Below are 18,927 nucleotides of genomic sequence, written 5' to 3'. Positions count from 1 at the left end.
TAACAAAGTTGGAAACAAGTCTCCTTTTGCAAAATTCATATCACATTCGAACAACAGAAGTATATATTAGAGAGTTATCATCTCTTGTTAATTTTACATATTTTTTAGTTGATCGCCCTCCTTACAAGGGGAATGTAATAGAGTCTTTGCTATTTCCTGCGGCAGTATTTTATTTTATATCTGTACATACATCTCAAAGTTTGTCCTTTGTTCGTCTTTTTGTTGACCTATTTGTTGACCTTTTTTTGCTGTTTTATTCTGTATTCTCACAAAAAGGAACTGCAAGCCAAAGCTATGCAGCAAAAGCATGCATTTTCCCAGACCAATATACGTGAACCGGCATATCAGTGAAAGATCTCACAAGCATCCTGATTACTTTGAATCTCGACATAACTTTCACAGCGCAGAAGTAACACCCTAAACAGTTCACAGTCAACAGTTCTAATAAATTTATTCTTCCATTTTTATTACCTCATTTGACTATTATACATGTAGGTTAGCAAAAGAACATTTTCATATCTGTAATCAACACATTTTCTAAAGATTGGCTGTAAATAATGTTTTAATTAAATACATGATTTATGTTTAAATTAATAATTTTAAGGTTAAATTTTTATTTTGAGGTAGTCTTCAATTTATGATAATAACATACAAAACAATACGATAACACAACATATTATGATATAATATGTAACAATATACTCTATAACATAGACATGTAATATAATATGATGAAATGAAATATTAACAAAAAATATAAGATAATTCATTATATTGTCAAACAATATAATAGAACATAATATAGCAAATCATACCATGATGTATAATACTGGTATAAATAACAGTTTTCATGTACAAAATTTAAGTCCTAATATTTATGGCACTCAAATAATTACTTTGAAAAAGAGTACTTACATGTGCAACATTGTCAGCCAAACTCTGAGACTACCGTCAAATTGAATATTTAAATATTGTGCACATAAACAAAGTCCATGATGGTCTGCTTTCATAGGAGCCTAAATGCTTCAAAATATTTCTCAAGAGTTTGTAAAAAAAGATCAGATGTTTGATAGATCATTTTCATAAAAGCTCTAAAGAAACCTTTTCAGGAATTCATGTTTTAGTAGAGTAACTCCCACAGCCATTCACGAGCCAATCATAGCTGTTGTAACATACTAGCAGGTAAGATTCATCTTGTTGAAAATGTAACTTTATTTCAACAGCCTTTTTTGCCTCAAGTCAACTTGATAAACTCTGATCTACTGTGGCTAGATAATAGCACCTTTACTATTATTATTTGTGTTATTACTATTATTGTTATTATTATTAAAAACTAGTATTGTTATTACATACCTGCTATTGAAACAATCTATCAAGTTATGCGCTATAATTATGTTATATTGACAGTGTAATAAGAACCAACCTTCAACAGAAGTCCTTATTACTGTCCAAACATAAAAACTCTAAAAGACAGCCACATATTAAAGATTTAAATCATAGAGCAAACTATAGTCTGTTGGTGAACCAAAAATAACTGCTGACAACCAAGTAATGCTGTCAACAACCCCAGTCAATAAAGTATTTAAAGTGGTACAGTTTTATGCTGAACAAAAGATTAAAAGTTATTAGCTATGCATTTGACTGCCTCTAATAGAATTATATCTCTTTTAACTGCTGTACTTTATAAAAGAATACAGACAATTGAAAATGAAGCATTCTGTACAACAATGTGAGACTATATAAACTTTAGCATAGCATAACAAACACTAGAAAAAAGAAAGCTAATAATTTATTTTCACCCAATTAAAGTATATGGAGGTTTCAGAATTGTTCATTTTCTTTTTTATTGTTTTTCAATAGTAATTGTCTGCTCATTTAGTTGCTGTGTACAGCTCAGTAACTTACACATTTATATGGTCTTTAATTTAAACATATGCCTAGAGATAAAGAATGACTGACAGACTGGCCAAAAATGAGAAGTATATTTGCTAATAGAACAACATGATAACTACATAGAAAAAATTCAGAAATGAGTGAGAAATCTTTAATCTTATGTTTGTAAAACATCACAAACCCAACTCCATCAAGTCAACCCTACATTATTTAGTACTAGAGTCAAAGGCTGGTTGCTAAAGATAAACTTTAGTCAAGTCTTCATGTTTCAAGTATTTCTCTATTATCTTCTCATTAACCTCTCTCACATTGTCTACTTTCTCTGTATCGTACGCAGCTTCTTCCTTGACTTCTTTATTATCCTGAGACTCTACTACTTCTGTTGGCTGACCCGTGACTCTCATATAAATAGAGTAGCATCCAATTAATAGGGCCTGCATATAGAAAAGCTGAAAGTAAAGGCTTGAACAGATTCCGACGGAGTATAACTAAAAACCTTTGATATGCTTATGACACAGGGTGGTACTAAGTATCTTAAATAAGAGTTAATGTAAAATCTGGTAATGAATACTATAAACTACATTGAAGTAACGTAATTTTAAGAATATTTCTTTTGTGGTAAAGCAAATCTATGAACAAAGACTAAGCGGTATTTTAAAGCTTCACATAATACTGCATATCATTGATATTCAGGATCAGTAAGGTAGTTCAAGTACAAATAGGATTATTTACATAAACTCATCTTTTCTAGCATTGTTCATGTGCGCATAAACAAACTTACCAATAGACATTGCAATAGACCAATAAGAGACAAGTACATGTTAATTAGGCAAATGAGAAATCAGCATAATTACTGCAAATATCATAGGAGTATACTAAGGACAATCAGTTCATTTCCTGTTATACTGTTATACAGATTCAATATGACAATTAATACTATGTTTATAGTGAAATATATTGTTATACATCTCTATACTCTTCAGAAGAATATATCATCTCCTCGATGTTCGTGATTAGACAGTAAGTTATTTGTACCAAAAATACACTCACTTCAACTCATATTTTCTAAAAATCTTGCTATGCAGACTTAGCATAGCAATAGACTTAGCACACTTACAACTTAGCATTGCATTAGACCAATAAAAGACAAGTGCATGTCAATTAGGTGAACTAAAAATCAACATAATTAAATATGGTAGGAGTAGACTAAAAAGATTCAACTTTTCTATTACAGACTGTCAAAACTTTGATAAGACTTTATAATGTACATCTGTTCACCTGATGAATCGCAAGCTAACTGGTTCAAAGAATATAAACTTGTTACTGTATAATACAAACCATTTAGCCTTTTATAACCAAGTTTTACAATTTTGAATAATCTTTAATCTTTATGCTGGCTGTAGAGTTTACTTGAAGATAATGCCAATGAACATACATTATGTGTCTATGTAAAGTTACAGCAAGATGTAATGTGAGTTTCAACTTGTTTGAAAGCTAGTCAAAGACAGGTATTACTAGACAAAATAATACTATGTGGCACTTTGAAGGAATAACACAGTCTGAGTAGAGAATTCTGAATGAGTTGAAAACCCAACAGATGAACAGTATGTATAGTATAAAAAATGAAACAAACACGGATGAGTATTTGAGAAAAGATGGTTTTGTAGATTTTCTCTATCAAAACACCAAATTTATCTCCTGTTAACAAAACTAGCTGTAGACATATACATAACTAACCATAATAAAGTTGGCAAACGCTAGATAAGTGGTGGTCCATCCAAAACCAGTACCCTCAATGATAACTCCTGATATTACAGGCCCGATTGTAGAACCAAGCGACAATGCACCATTCACGAGACCTGTTACCATTCCATAAGTGTGCAGACTGTCTTTTTTATATCCATTTACCCTAAAACATAAGAAAATTATGAAAGTATGTTGTATGTTGTATGTGGTTCACTAATTACTCAGAAAACATAGAAAATCAAACAGTGTTCTGGTTTTATATAAATTCTATGAGTGAGGCATTTGATTATAGTTGAATGTGACACTTAAAGTAAAACACCCTAAAAACAGCAGCTTGTTAGTAGATCAACTTCAGAAAAATAAAAATAAGTAAATAGTCAAGTGTAAGTATCTTTATAAGTAAATCTTAAATCGAAAGTCATGAACTGTATAGCTTTAGAAAAAGGTGATGTTTATTAACACGCATTATAGAGTAGATCAGCCAGAGTGTCTAGCACTATAGAGTAGATCAGCCAGAGTGCCTAGCACTACAGAGTAGATCAGCCAGAGTGTCTAGCACTATAGAGTAGATCAGCCAGAGTGTTTAGCACTATAGAGTAGATCAGCCAGAGTGTCTATAGAGTAGATCAGCCAGAGTGTCTATAGAATAGATCAGCCAGAGTGTCTAGCACTATAGAGTAGATCAGCCAGAGTGTCTATAGAATAGATCAGCCAGAGTGTCTATAGAGTAGATCAGCCAGAGTGTCTATAGAATAGATCAGCCAGAGTGTCTATAGAGTAGATCAGCCAGAGTGTCTATAGAGTAGATCAGCCAGAGTGTCTATAGAATAGATCAGCCAGAGTGTCTATAGAATAGATCAGCCAGAGTGTCTATAGAATAGATCAGCCAGAGTGTCTATAGAATAGATCAGCCAGAGTGTCTATAGAGTAGATCAGCCAGAGTGTCTATAGAATAGATCAGCCAGAGTGTCTATAGAGTAGATCAGCCAGAGTGTCTATAGAATAGATCAGCCAGAGTGTCTATAGAGTAAATCAGCCAGAGTGTCTATAGAGTAGATCAGCCAGAGTGTCTAGCACTATAGAGTAGATCAGCCAGAGTGTCTATAGAATAGATCAGCCAGAGTGTCTATAGAGTAGATCAGCCAGAGTGTCTATAGAATAGATCAGCCAGAGTGTCTATAGAGTAGATCAGCCAGAGTGTCTATAGAGTAGATCAGCCAGAGTGTCTATAGAATAGATCAGCCAGAGTGTCTATAGAGTAGATCAGCCAGAGTGTCTAGCACTATAGAGTAGATCAGCCAGAGTGTCTATAGAATAGATCAGCCAGAGTGTCTATAGAGTAGATCAGCCAGAGTGTCTATAGATTAGATCAGCCAGAGTGTCTATAGAGTAGATCAGCCAGAGTGTCTATAGAGTAGATCAGCCAGAGTGTCTATAGAATAGATCAGCCAGAGTGTCTAGCACCGAAACAGAAATGAACATTAAGATCATGCTTTGAGCTAGCTTATTGTCTTACTATAATACCAAAAGAATGTCTTATATTTATTGTCAGATAAAATTAAGTTGTGACTCATGCTAATAATAACTGGTAACTCTGTGTCTGTACAAAACTAGAGCGGTATTGCTGTGGTGCCATTTAAATAAAAGATTGTACCAGTAGGTGGGAACCTATATATGTAATTGACAATGGCATCTATGGCTGCATTCATATTGTCAATGATTTATACCTAAAACTGCTTCAACACATTATAGAACTTAATTTCTCTAAATGAGGTAAGTCAATTGTTCACATCAGCAGCCAATCAGATCATTGCTTTATCTGGTGACCACTTTAAACATCAGTTCTTTGACAGAAATAGATAATACTTACTCTGCAAGATTTAGAGCTGCTTGAAAAGGTGTTATGTAGAGAACAGATAATGGAATGTACACAAATGCCATATCAATTGTGGTGAGCCAAAAGTACCTGCAATGAAACAGAGATAGATGCACAGGCAACAGACACATCAAAAGTTACATACTTTACACAAATGTACTATAGTACGTATGCACAACAATGAATGCAACAAAGTAACAAATATATAAAAATCTAGAAATCTTACCATATTAGCACCTTCTCTCGATCAAAATTCTCCAAGTTAATCTTGAAACGGTTCGAGTAAATATAAAGTTTACTTACTTTTTACCATGAAAGATGAAGTCTAACAAAGGTGAAGGAGCTATTAGTAGAACCGTGACACCTGTCCAAATCCAGGAAATTACCAAAGCAAGGTAGTTGTTCTGTGGAAACTGTATAACAAACCATTAGTGTATATAAGAAGATTTATTCAAAGCAAATATTGCACAACCTTTTTGTAACATGTTAAAGCTAAATAAAATTAAGCTACTCAACAGTAAACAGCTAAAAAAAGTTTTTTTGTACTTTGCAGTATTTTACACTCTGTTATACACAATACTTACTTGAGATAAAATGGTTAAATTGCTTGTTTTATTAATCAAAATTGTACAGTGATGGGATTTTCAAAGAATAAACAAATACAAAGTTGACTTGAAGTAATTACTGTAAACAAGTAACTAGATCATGCATCATCCAGTATTCATGATCTGGGGTGTCCCACCTGCCATCTGCCATCCATAAACTGCCAAGCAACATGTGTTGTCTAAGATCTGTACAGCTCATAGTCTATGGTCTATAGTTTACTGTCCATAGTTCATAGTTTACCATCTGTCATCTAGTCTAGAGTCGGTAATCTGTTATCTATAATCTACCACCAGTACTTTACCAGTTTGTTTTCTTTGTGTGGTAGTCAAGTCTATAGTTAACTATCCGCACTCCTAAATATCAATAGTCCTTAATCTACATAACTTGCCAACAGTTGACAGCCTATAGTTTATATGGGACAGCTAATAGCCTATAGTTATAGTTTAGGGTTCACAGTCTGTTTTCTATAGTTTTTAGTTTGAAGCCTACAGTCTATAGTCTATAATCTTTAGTTTTAAGACTATATTTTATTATCTATACTCTATATATATAGTCTGTAATTTGTAGCCTATTGTATATATGCTGTTGTCTACAACTTCTTTATATGAGAAAAAATTATCAGCAGAATATACAGTTGTTAGACTGAAAACTGTTACTCTATATGTTCCATTATTTACAGAAGGTACAGATCTTACCTTATTCAGTAACCTTGTAGCTATGGCACAAGAACCGATGTAAACAACTGTCCAGATGACATATAGGAGTCCAAGAACAGCTGGATTACTTCCGAGCTAAAAATAAATTTGTGTAAACTCAGATTAAATTATACAGGCTTGTTGGGACAGAAGTAAAGTATTTAAAGGGGAATAAGAGGCATGTGAGCTAGGTAGGAACTTAGAGTTATAGAATTTTAGCAGAAACCGATTTATAGGTGCTTATTATTGCTTGTTGCTTGTTGTTAACATACTAGGCAAATAAGTACATGTAAATGCCCATATTTCAAGCCTTGGATGATTCACAGGCTTGGAAAAATGCCTTGAAAAATGAAGGTAACAAAGTGTTCAGGTTTGGTGTTCAGGTGTTAAACCGGCTACAATGAACGAACTACTATAGATATATTAAGTATTCAGTCGTAACAAACATTCCATTATCTCGCCGCTATGTGAGGAGTTTCATGAGTGGCTGTTGTGAGCCGTTTTTTCACTCCAACCATTCAGTGCAACATTTTTGATACCTTTTAGTTACTTAGTTATCAACGGATGATAATTTTTTTGATCAGTTGTAAAAATAAGTTTTTATAAAACCTTTAAATGTTCTTTCTCTTCTACAAAATTTCAAATAGTGCAGTAGTGTTGCCAATAGCCTGTCTTGACAAGCTGTTGTTTTTTGCAGAGTTGTCCCCGTCGAGTGGGCGACAGGCCATGTTGCCAACTGCTCATAACCTGGATTCTATTCTAGGTTTAGCCTTAGGAAAGATTTTCTAGAGTGAATGACGAGACACATTGCCAGACACACTGGCATTGCCAGCAGTTACAGATGAATACAGCTAAGATTGGCTAGAGAGACATAACTACTTATCACGACATGGAATGTATATGTGACTACAAAACTAGGCGCTGTTGTTTTGTTTGACAGAGCAAAAAATATTTACGCATTGAACTTAAATGATTCCTGAAACATGTAGTCACTCACTCATCCAATAGTTATAATTGATCACATTCTATTACTATTGTCATATGGAGTGCTTGGAATTGTACCAACTAGCAGACTCTTTGTCTGTTACCAACCATGTGAATGACATCATAATGATGTAAGTAATGAGACTTGCTGTTTCTGTTGTCCACCGGAACTATTTTCTTTCCAAAATGATTAGGAACCAAAATTACATACATTTATCCCAAAAAGCTACTTGATAAAGAAAAAGGCAATAGCATATAACAGTTTCTGTTTAACATGGTTGGCTTCAGATAGTTACACTACAGAAACCTTCCAGTAAACAGTTCCTATTACATGTATGTTACACTCTCAGTGGTGTCCATCAATCAAGGTCACCTTCAAATTGTTTATATAACAATAGCCAACATGTCCATAGGAAATGATTTTTAGAATTCCCAGAATCCTCAGCTAATCAGTAGAATATAAATACCATCACACTATAATATAGTGTGATGGTAAAGGTAATATTATTACCTTTACCTATTAGGGTATCTGCTATCATTTAAAAATGGCGTGCCAAAATATTGTCATTAGTCATTTGCATTCTTGGTATTTCCTGAAGTTTATTTTCAACAAACAGCAAACCTTAGCTAAAAAGCTAGAGCAGCTATTGTATCAAACGGTGTTACTCAGTTTTTCACGCTATGTAAAATTATTGTAATTTTGCTCTCAGCTTAAAGAGATACCAAGCACCTAATAAATAACTCCACTATTAACTTTTAAAGGAAAACACAATATTTATTGATTATCCTATTAGTTTGTAATATCAAGGATGAATCTTATGTTGGTAATCAATATTAACAATCTCGACAGTCCTCACTATTTTGTATGTCTTTGTACAGAAACTACAAGATTATAGAATGAATGGCTAGGTCAGTTTTACCATGAGGTGGAATACTCACCTCTTCTATGTACAACTCTGTAAGACCAATGTTTCGACACGTGCCTTGCATTTTTGTTAGAATATAAGTCAAACATAACAGCACACATCCGGGTATGGTCAGTAGTTGAAACAATCCTTGCTGGGATTTCTTTTCTTCTTCCACTGAAATAGAAATCATTATTTATGGAATTTCAGAGCTTATCACTTGTTAGCACCTGTTAGTACTTGTTACTACCTGTTAGAACTAGTCAGTCTCTGATAGTAATAGGTTAGTTCATTATATTTCTTCTTATTGAATACTAGCATAGGTAGCACCTGCTAATACATGTTAATAGCTTAAGTAACTAGTTGGTTAGTTGATATTAGCACCGGTCAGTACCTGTGAAAACTTGTCATAGCAGTTTGTACCTGTCAGTGATTAACTATTGATCATACAGCCTTTTTGAGTGACTTGTGATTTTAAATCCTCAGACTACAGAGAATAAGAGTTTACCATAAATTGTAATACAATCCTCTTAAAGAATGCCCTTAGACATTGAAACTGTGCTTAAAAGTTTCAATTATATTTGGAGAATAAAGTGTGGTTAAAATTTATTTCAAAGATTTGTTGCTATAATCATAACAATTGTTCTATTAACTGATAACTCTTGACATATCAAGCACCTGCTTCTATTGTCACTGTAGGTAAAATAATGTATCCTATGATTCTAGTTGATTAGTGTTAAGTATCTAATTGCATTTATTAATGACACACTTAATTGAAGGAGGCAATTGAATTAGTAGATAGTTACCAAATGATGTTAAAGAAAGAGTGTTAAAATATCATCTATATGCTTAAATAAAAACTGAATAGAAGAATTTACGTAGTAAATATTTATTGTTTTAAGAATATGCACCAAGTAGTCTACCAATAAAAATTTACTGCTAGAATAAGTATCTAGGTAATGCTGTCTTTACTGTTACGCAATGTCTATTAAGCAACTTTATAGTTTTATCATCTCTCTCTGATAATGTAGCTTTCCTCACAGACTTACCAACAGCTGGAATGAAAACTGCGACGAGCAGAGTTGAGATGACCAAAGCTCCACCAGAGACCCAAAATGTTGTAACATAGCCTACAAACTGAGACAGGTAAAAGTTGACAACAAAATAGTATCAAGTAGCCAATATGAATTAAGTGATTGAAGACTGAGTGTGTAAAACAGTGTAATCAGACTACTTATAATGTAAAGTTACAAATACTAAGTAAGAACAATAACGCTATGGAAAAGTTGCATTCAAAAATTACATTGTATTCTAGAAGTTTATCAGCAGTGTGTGAAAAAGCAATAGAGCCGGAATTCCCTAAGGTTATATTAACTACTGCACATCTTAACAGTTTAAATTCACAGTCCTCAGCCAGAGGAAATCAGACAAATGTTTATCAAGTTGAAAATGTTTCATTTCTCTGCATAGATAGAATCCTAGAGTTGTTAAGGCTAACTCTCTAGTTATGTCTATGAATATAAGATTTCTAGAGTTGTTAAGGCTAACTCTCTAGTTATGTCTATGAATATAAGATTTCTAGAGTTGTTAAGGTTAACTCTCTAGTTATGTCTATGAATATAAGATTTCTAGAGTTGTTAAGGCTAACTCTCTAGTTATGTCTATGAATATAAGATTTCAAATTAAAAGCTGCTGCAATACTTGGTCCTGTAACCCGCCTTGCTGAGGTTTATTCTCAAGCAATGCATTAATAAGTAAGAAATTAAATTTTACCTCATATAATGTGCCTCCTAGTGCTGTACCAAAGGCAAAAGCCAAACCATTTCCTATTTCTACTATACCCTGTAAACAGGAAATAGAGTTTAAAAATATTCTATAGCATTAAGAAAACTTATTACAAACTCAGGTTAGATACATGCTATGATAGAAACCCTTAGTGTTCATTAATTATCAAATTTTACAATCCAATTTACTTAAGTACAATGAAATGTACTAAACAAGTGTAACATCAATAATCAGTATATTTAACCAAACTAATACACAGGTATTTTTAAGCTAAATAAATTCGAAGCAATATTTTTGAATGATAATTTCTCTCACTACACACTATCTGATGTATAGTTGAATATAAATAACTGAGATGGTTCCAACTGAAAGGTGTAGAAGTGGGTTATCAAGGTTGACATATGTATTATTATATGACTATCTTGATAAATAAATATTTAAAGACTTTGAAAACCACTTACATCATGTATTGAGATACAGAAGTGTATAAAAATAGTGCTGTGTTAGCAATATACATACTATGATAGTGGTAGACTGGAATCCTGAAGCTTTTAGTAGTATACTTGTAGTTGAAATGGTTACCATTGCAGAGCCCACTCCTGCAAAGACTCGTAGTATGGTACATAAGGCTAGGAAGCACCATCCACTTGAAATTACTCCGACATATCTAAAATAAGTATTTTTTTCATTTTTCACCACACAGCACAGATATTGCCACTTTTTAATCAAGATGTAAAAACTTTTCAAGAATTCTAATTTAAGTGTATAACTAGCTGCTTGCAGCAAAATTTGAGGTAAAATTTATTTGATCCGTTTCTATAGACTTCAAAGAGACCTAAGTAAGAACGGCAGCTGATCACAGCAGAGTTATTTACATTTGAAGTTTAAATTTATTTACGGTTTATTTACAAATTTGAAGTTAAATTTATCTGCGCTGTTATTATATATTTCACAGAAACCTAAAGTAAGAACGGCAGCTGATGACAGCAGAGTTATTAACATTTATAACATGAATATTGATGTTATTATCATGATTACCTTATTTAGGCTAATAGATAAAAAAGATAACTTAGTAAACATATATAACATGACTTCATATTATGAGAAAGGTGTTTTGTGCAGTTTAAATAAATTTTTAAAAAAATAAACAACTTTAAAGGTTTTCAAACGTTGACAAACAACTGTAACTTTCAAACTTTATATTATGAGGGAAATGTTTTATGGTCAAAGAAATTATAAGATTATTATTATTATGATTACCTTTTTTAAGTTAATAAATAAAAGAGATAACTTGGTAAAGCTTTTGATGATAAAACTGCTACATTTTATAATTTGTTGTTTAAATCTTATTACAGGTATTTGAACTTACCCAAAGAGTATTGGACTACTTCCCGATATAAGAGTTCCGACCATACACATACTTTTAGGTGGCCATTTCGTTAGCTAAAACAGCAAATAAATTTTACTCTTTGGATTTTGAGATCAAGTGTATTTAGACACACCATTTATTTTATTTGTAGCTACATGTACTTAAAACTAAAAAAATTCAACAAGTCAAATAATTTAGTAAATGTTGCTAAATCTAAAAAAACAATGTTTTGATATGAAGTTAATCAAAGTAGCAAATCACTAGTTTATGTTCGTAAAGAAAAAATATTTAAGTCCAGCAAACGAAATGTAGAAACTGACTTAATTGGTTTAATTCTAAATAGTAATACTAATTATGGAATATGATAAACAAAAGCCCAATAGTTAGATTTGTCTCTTCTCTCTATTGGGAATGTACATGTATTTATATTCTAACTGCATTGAGTAGACATGATTATTATACCCTTCAACTTATTGAATAACTAAGACCTAAGCAAGTAGTATTTAACATGAGTGCAGGTCTGCTTAAGGTCTTTTGTTTGAAAGGTATAGTTATAATTAGTTAATTTTAGCTTGAAATCTAATGATACCCATGAAAATATGAGTGTTGTGTCAACGTGATACAAACAGTTAAACTCGAATAGAATTATGCATGAGCTAATGTTAGTTTGACCTTTCATAAAAACTTATTATATTAAAATATACTACAGTCTAGCTTGTAGAAAAAATGACTGTTTGCTCTAATTTTAAAACTCAAAACCTAAATGAAACCCAAAAGCTATACTACTTTTGAACTGAAAAGATACAAGGTAAATCTGTAATACATGTAGTTACTGCAGCCTCTTTGTAGATAATTATCTTACTTTTTACTTTATGTAATTTTTTTTGTATCCAAAATAGTTCTGATTAATAGACCTGCATAGTAAATATGTACTATAGACTTCTTTAAGATTAAATAAAGGTTGACTTACAATTGTGCCAAAAAATGGAGCGGAGATAAATCTGGCAAAGTCATAGGCAGAGTAGACGATTCCAATGTAAGCCATAGTCACACCTTTGACCCTTGCTACCTCTGGATAGAATGGGTAGATTAATGTATCTGACCCTCGGGATAAACATTGTAGAAACAACAAAAATAATAGCATTCCATATCTTTTATTAGAATTTTTATCAGATAGACTGTCTTTCATGTCAGGTACATTGGCAGATAACATCTGAGTCTCTTCATCATCACTTGATTCCATTATAATAGACCAACCTAAAATACGAAACAGAGTTTAGAATAATATTCAGTGTAAGAACTTAACTCTATCAAATACAAGAGTGCCTGAAGAGTCATAAATTAAAGCATTAGTGAAGAAAATGTAGTTTAATTGGTTGTCTAGTTCCTATAGGTTAGTTACACTACTAAAATCCTAACAGTAGGCTGCATATCAAGCAATGAAACTGTACATAAACATTCTGTTAGTTTATACACTGGCAACAGATTAGCATTTTCTATTTCCAATAGTAAGTTTTTTTACATTCAAGTCAGACTAAAAAATAAATCAATTGAGTTCTTGAAGTTTCAACAGATTCAATGACAAATACTAAAAGTCTGTTAGTTTCCCAAACATTTGCTAACATCAGAACTAAACATCCAAAATAGGAACCTATTATTTCTGCCAAACAAACCTGAAACTTGACACTTTAAAAATATTTCACATATTCTCAAACATTAATACTAACTGACATTCATTACAAACTAACTTTCAACATATTTAGTAGGTATTTACATACATATGGGCTAATAATAACAGAGGAAGTTAAACAGGACAGAAAGAGAACTTTTGAAGAAAAGAGTTATTAAACATTCTACTAACCTGGTTTGTATTCCGAAGTTTACAAGCACTTCAGTTGACTCTAATGTCTTGCTTTATCTTACACTTCCCAGCTTAACCTTGTAGTTATCAATCCAAGATTGCCCTAGTAGAACACACCTACGCGGTGTCTTGCTTCACATGCCATAACAATCAGGACGATTCATTACCATTAAGCAGTCGAGTGTATCTTAGGTCATTTGTTGATCTTTATTAGGGGCTCAAGGAAAGCCAGCCTGAGATTTAGCTGGGGAAACATTGATACTACCATATATACCGTATTTTAAGCCTCATCCAGTGTGTTTCTATTCATTTACATAGTGTAATAAGATTGGGATACAAGAAAAATAGCAAGTTTTTACTTTAATTTGTAAGTCAGGCTTATATTAGTAACTTACGATTAGCTGTTGATGTTAAACCGATTGGTTTGTGAGAATACATCAAGCAGTATATTAATATAGGGCTGTACTCCTCCATAAATTTGACCATACAGTCGAATGATTACATATCTGAGGTTGTTGTTAATGTAGATGTTGGCTAGACATAGGTGCTGTAAAACATACAATGTATTTCTTGTTTTAACTTGGGATTATATACCATTAGCAGAGTTTTGCTTTTGCTCCCTACTCTACGAAGTATTTTTTATTCATTGAAATGAAAAGGATTCATAGTGGCCCTTTACCTCTCTACCAGAATCATCCGCTTGTTTAATTAAAACTGCGTTCAATCGAGCCGCTTTCATGCCGATATTCTGAACACATTTGGCTACTGACCAATGATGCCCTCGTGTAAAAAAACAAATGAGTCCAAGATTGATTTTGTCTAGAAAGAAATTGTATCAGGCTGCTTGCAATTGGTTGATGATTCTAGATTGATTTACAATTTGAGTAGTCAATGAAAGCACTTTCATTTAAAGGGAACACCATATTGGTTTTCACATTTCTGCGATGTTTTTGCCATGAGCTTCGAACGTGAGTAATAATTCTGTTGATAGCAACAAGATAATAATTGAAGCATTTATTATGCCATTGCTATAACATTTAAACTAGATGCTGTTAGCATAAGATCATCTTACCTATAGTTATCCCAAATTTTAAAGATCATTCTTTGCATTTTAGTGCCAAACTGGGTAGTTCAAGATAATTGGTAAACTTGTTCATGACATCCATGAAAAACAGTCCAATGTCATAAGAGAACAACTGCTATTTTAATGATAAACTGAGCAAATCACGATAATAAATTATTGGTAAACTTGTCAATAATGTCCACAAGAAACAGTCAACCTTATAAGGAAACAGTCAACAAAATGCACGTTTTGACTCACTAAAATTATATCAGCTAAAATAATCCTACCAAACAGCATATACAAGTAGCAAAATGACCCACTGTCGGTCCAAACTAGTGCTGCACGATATATTTGCATGTACACTTGATTATTTGGTCTCTAACTACTGTATATTGAATACCGAAAAATATCAAACATTGGAGTTGTCTTCTTTCGATATATAGTGTTAGGCTTTAACATGAACGGTATGAGAAGATATTGGCTAACATCAGCTAAAAAACAGGAGTTGTCCCCTCTTCACAATAAGGAGAATAGACAACTTCAGTTTTGCAAAATTAAATAAGCCGATATTTTGATAAAACATCGGCTTCGTTATTCATATCGATTTGAAAACTGGCCAAATATAAAGTCATCCACTGAAATATATCGTCACATCGAATTATATCGTTTTATCGTGCAGCACTAGTCCAAACTCATCCTAGTGTGAATGAAAAATATCAGCTTGATAACTCCCATGAAATTGTTCAGAGATCGAGAGCAAAAATGCTGTTTCCAAATTGGCTGATGTAGACACTGCTTGTTCAAGAACCCTCAGATGTCTGGCCCAGATGGGGATTGGTCGACTTTCGCAACAATATTATTAAAGAAATTAACAACTTGATACCGAATAAAGATGTAAGCATAACAGTGATAGAAAACGTTGTTAAATTTCTGAATTCAGCGATATGTAACTTTAATCAGCGATTAGATTTGAATCAAACACACAACAAAATATTTGTAGAGCATCTACCAAGCGCCTCACAATCAATCACTATTATATACAAATTTTGAAACAGGAAACACTGTATGAGCAGAAAAACTTTTCATGAAAGATTGTAATGCTTTTTTATTTTTATATATATAAACATGTGCTTATTGGCAAGACAGTACTCAACAAAAGTAGTCGACAAAAGTCAGTGGGGGTCTTTGGAAGTCAACTGGAGTAAGTGGAGGTTTTGGGAGTCGACGAGAGTTGGTGGAAGTCTTTGGGAGTCATTGAAAGTCAGTGAGAGTCGAAATGAGTTAGAGTCTACTGGCAGCTGATCATAATTACTAATAGGAGGCACTGGTTAACAGCAATCTTTAAGTTTATTTAATTTAGCTTCAGATCTTCAGATGTGGTGGTCTGAACTATTAGGTAATTAACAAATGTGCCCTACTCCTTGTTAAATATATTCTACGGCTCAGTGAAAATAAAATCCTGATAAAGCGCCACCAAGTGTAGAGTGATAGAAGCAATCCGAAGCTGGTTGTTGTTGATTAGTGAAAGTTAAGAGAGATGAGTCTAAGAAAGTTAGGAGGAGTTGGGTTGAATTAGTGAGGAGAAATTTTAATAATAGTCTTTATATTTGGCACTTTGAGTAACTCAACTATGAAAGTTTCTGATTTGTTAATAAAATGACTTGATTGCAAACTTTATGTAAGATTCAAGAATTATTGTAACCTAGGGGATAAGAATGCGATGCCGATGCAATGTAATAACATAGCATAGACTATTGAGATATTGATGCATTGCAATAATATAGCAAGGGCCTACTTAGACGTACTAAAGTCATTTCCAAAATCAGCCTACGTATAAAAATTAATTGTCATGGTATATCATAATGAACATCATAGAATGAATATTTGCTTTATAGACTTACTAGAGATTTTTTATAGATTCTATTGGACATCATCTTTGAGTCTGTTTGCATTTTTGTGCAAAAATGAATTATTGCCACATTTAAAAGGCAAATTATCTCGGATGGTTAGAGTAGGAGTATAACCAGTTGAATGGTATGAGTTACACATTGATCAAAGCTTTAGCAATTTCATTAATCGCTTAGACACAATTTTGTGATTGCGTGGATGTTGGCACATTTAAAACTTCCTTCATTGTGACAGAAAAATAAAAGGCTTTGGCAGCATCCATACTGCACTTTATTATATTTAACAGTTTAGTATTGATTGAGAGATTTAGTATTGATTGAGAGATTTAGTATTGATTGAGAGATCACCTTTTATTAATAATAAATTTATGAAACCTCTTAAACAGATCGCAAATGAAGCTGGTTTTAGATCAAAGGAATTACCGAAGAAATTTTTATCTGTCTTATGAACACCACTCATTTAAAAAAATCAAACATACATAAATTATTTAAATTTCCATGAATCATTTAACTATCTTCATTACATGTGAGGCCAAGCCTGTATTCCCTGGTTGCAAGTTGGGGCTGAAAATGTTAGGCGACTAGTCAGGGACATCTAGGGGTTTGGGGGCGGTGTAAGCCCCAAACAGGGTTCGAGGCGTGGCCCCGAAGCTCTGGACCTTTAAAGCATCAACAACCCTCAAAGTACACATAAATGCAATCAATTGTAAGCATCAAAATCTACATAAATATATTGTTTATGGTTCATAGTAGGCAAAACGTTTTATTTATTCAAAGAGCAATATAAGACTCATGACACTACAGATTTCTGTAAGGGACATTGACAGAACAAGAGCTATTACAGTTTTATTGCAATAGCTCTAGTTCTGTCAATGTGTCGATAACAGAAATCTTTCACAACTGATTCTTTATCTATTTCAACATCTTTATATAATAAATTATGTGTAATATTAGAAGATTATTTAGCCGAGCCTGCTCCATAGTGCTCCTCGTTGATGTTTTGATTCACTTCAATGCAGAAAAGGATCTCTCACTCACTGCATTACTTACTGGCAGGCAAAACCAATACTAGATTAGTAAGCCTGCAAATTAGTGAAAACGCAAGTTTGGGGTCTTCTCCACACCCTCAACTATAAGCAATAAAGTTCAGTTTGCAAGTCTTAACAAAGTCTTACAAGATCACTCATTTGGCGAGATCACCACGGAGACAGTATAATAGTAGAACGCTAGTAGCTAATAGATTAGTTATTGGAATTTCCATCCTGTTTTGGAATTTCCAACTAGAAATTCCAAGTGAATGAGCTTAGAACGTAATTTTTAGTACTTAGCCGCCGACAACCGCTAAAAAGTTGGAACGGCTCAGCCGCCCAGCCGCCCCAGGGAATACGGGCCTGGGTATCAATCTTCACAACTATTGAAATTGGATCCGATGCCATCCACAAACAGCCAATCAAGATGCAGAAAGTTGCTATCATCGGTATTAAAGCTCAACATGTTGAAAGACCATCGCATCGTCGCTAGCAACAATCGCGTTGGCCGCTAATTGCAAAATTATGTCATCGCATTCCGTCATTGCGGGTTATTGCATTGCTAGTCGTGGATTTGAGTGATAGCGTGCACGGGCCCTAACCTGGATGTGGACAAAACAGTACAAGTTAAGCCTGGTTCCCATATACGTCGCAAAGCACCGGCGACAGCACCGCAGGCTATTAGCGGTGAAATTGGAACATGCGCGCCGAGGACCGCCGATAGTTGCTGGGGCATCGCAATAGTTTAGCGCTGTTCAAATTTCGCAAACGGCCGCAGGCAAAACCTTTCCGAAATGCACTGTACAATTAAAGGTCACCATTATAGAAACGGAAAGAACATTTTATTTGATTACGCAATTATGATTACGATATTATTAACGATGTGGCTTTTAAGTGAACAGATGCCGTGGAGCCTAGCGTCGCCAGCGTTTTACTGCGCATGTTACCGCCAGAGTCACGCAATCGGTATGGGAACTAGGCTTTATGCTCATGCTGGTAGGAGTTCTCAGCGCCATACACAAAATTACTGATTGGATGGCTCCACTGAAATTTGATAGGAAGAAATACCAGTTGGTGCCCTGTGAGAATTGTGTGAAGCGCCCAGCTTTTGTAATCTTTGGTTACACCACTGATATATAGCCCCCACAAGAATAGGCGAAGGGCATCATGTGGGCAGGGCTTAATGATTGAGCTCTGATGGGATGAACC

The 18,927-nt window shown here is 33.6% G+C and overlaps 2 protein-coding genes across 2 annotated transcripts in view; both read right to left on the bottom strand.

The window, feature by feature from the left end:
- Positions 1–13,803, bottom strand: part of LOC137401225 (MFS-type transporter SLC18B1-like) — a 32,775-nt gene extending 18,972 nt beyond the window's left edge. The window contains exon 1 of the mRNA XM_068087627.1: positions 13,721–13,803. The gene's annotated coding sequence lies outside the window, so the exon portion shown is untranslated. The remainder of the gene's footprint in view (positions 1–13,720) is intronic.
- On the bottom strand, positions 1,560–11,137 carry LOC137401227 (MFS-type transporter SLC18B1-like). The gene is made up of 9 exons (XM_068087631.1): positions 11,010–11,137; positions 10,479–10,547; positions 9,755–9,842; positions 8,740–8,882; positions 6,817–6,912; positions 5,819–5,928; positions 5,510–5,605; positions 3,631–3,802; positions 1,560–2,327 (listed from the first exon to the last, which is right to left on the bottom strand). The coding sequence occupies exons 1-9, from the start codon at positions 11,073–11,075 to the stop codon at positions 2,130–2,132; spliced, it is 1,038 nt and encodes a 345-aa protein (XP_067943732.1). The 5' UTR covers positions 11,076–11,137; the 3' UTR covers positions 1,560–2,129.
- Positions 13,804–18,927: the final 5,124 nt, after the last annotated feature.

The sequence above is a fragment of the Watersipora subatra genome, chromosome 7, assembly GCF_963576615.1.
Source record: "Watersipora subatra chromosome 7, tzWatSuba1.1, whole genome shotgun sequence".
Classification (NCBI taxonomy): domain Eukaryota; kingdom Metazoa; phylum Bryozoa; class Gymnolaemata; order Cheilostomatida; family Watersiporidae; genus Watersipora; species Watersipora subatra.
Note: the sequence above shows the minus strand (reverse complement) of the source record. Positions and strands in the feature narration are given on the sequence as shown.

Bases quoted from the DNA above. Each gene is read 5' to 3' on its own strand.
- LOC137401227 (XM_068087631.1), bottom strand. From the start codon at position 11,075: ATGGTAACCATTTCAACTACAAGTATACTACTAAAAGCTTCAGGATTC. The intron at 9,843-10,478 runs GTAAAATTTAAT...TACCTGTCTCAG, and splicing joins TAGGAGGCACATTATATGAG to TTTGTAGGCTATGTTACAAC. The intron at 6,913-8,739 runs GTGAGTATTCCA...ATTTATTTTTAG, and splicing joins CAGAGTTGTACATAGAAGAG to CTCGGAAGTAATCCAGCTGT.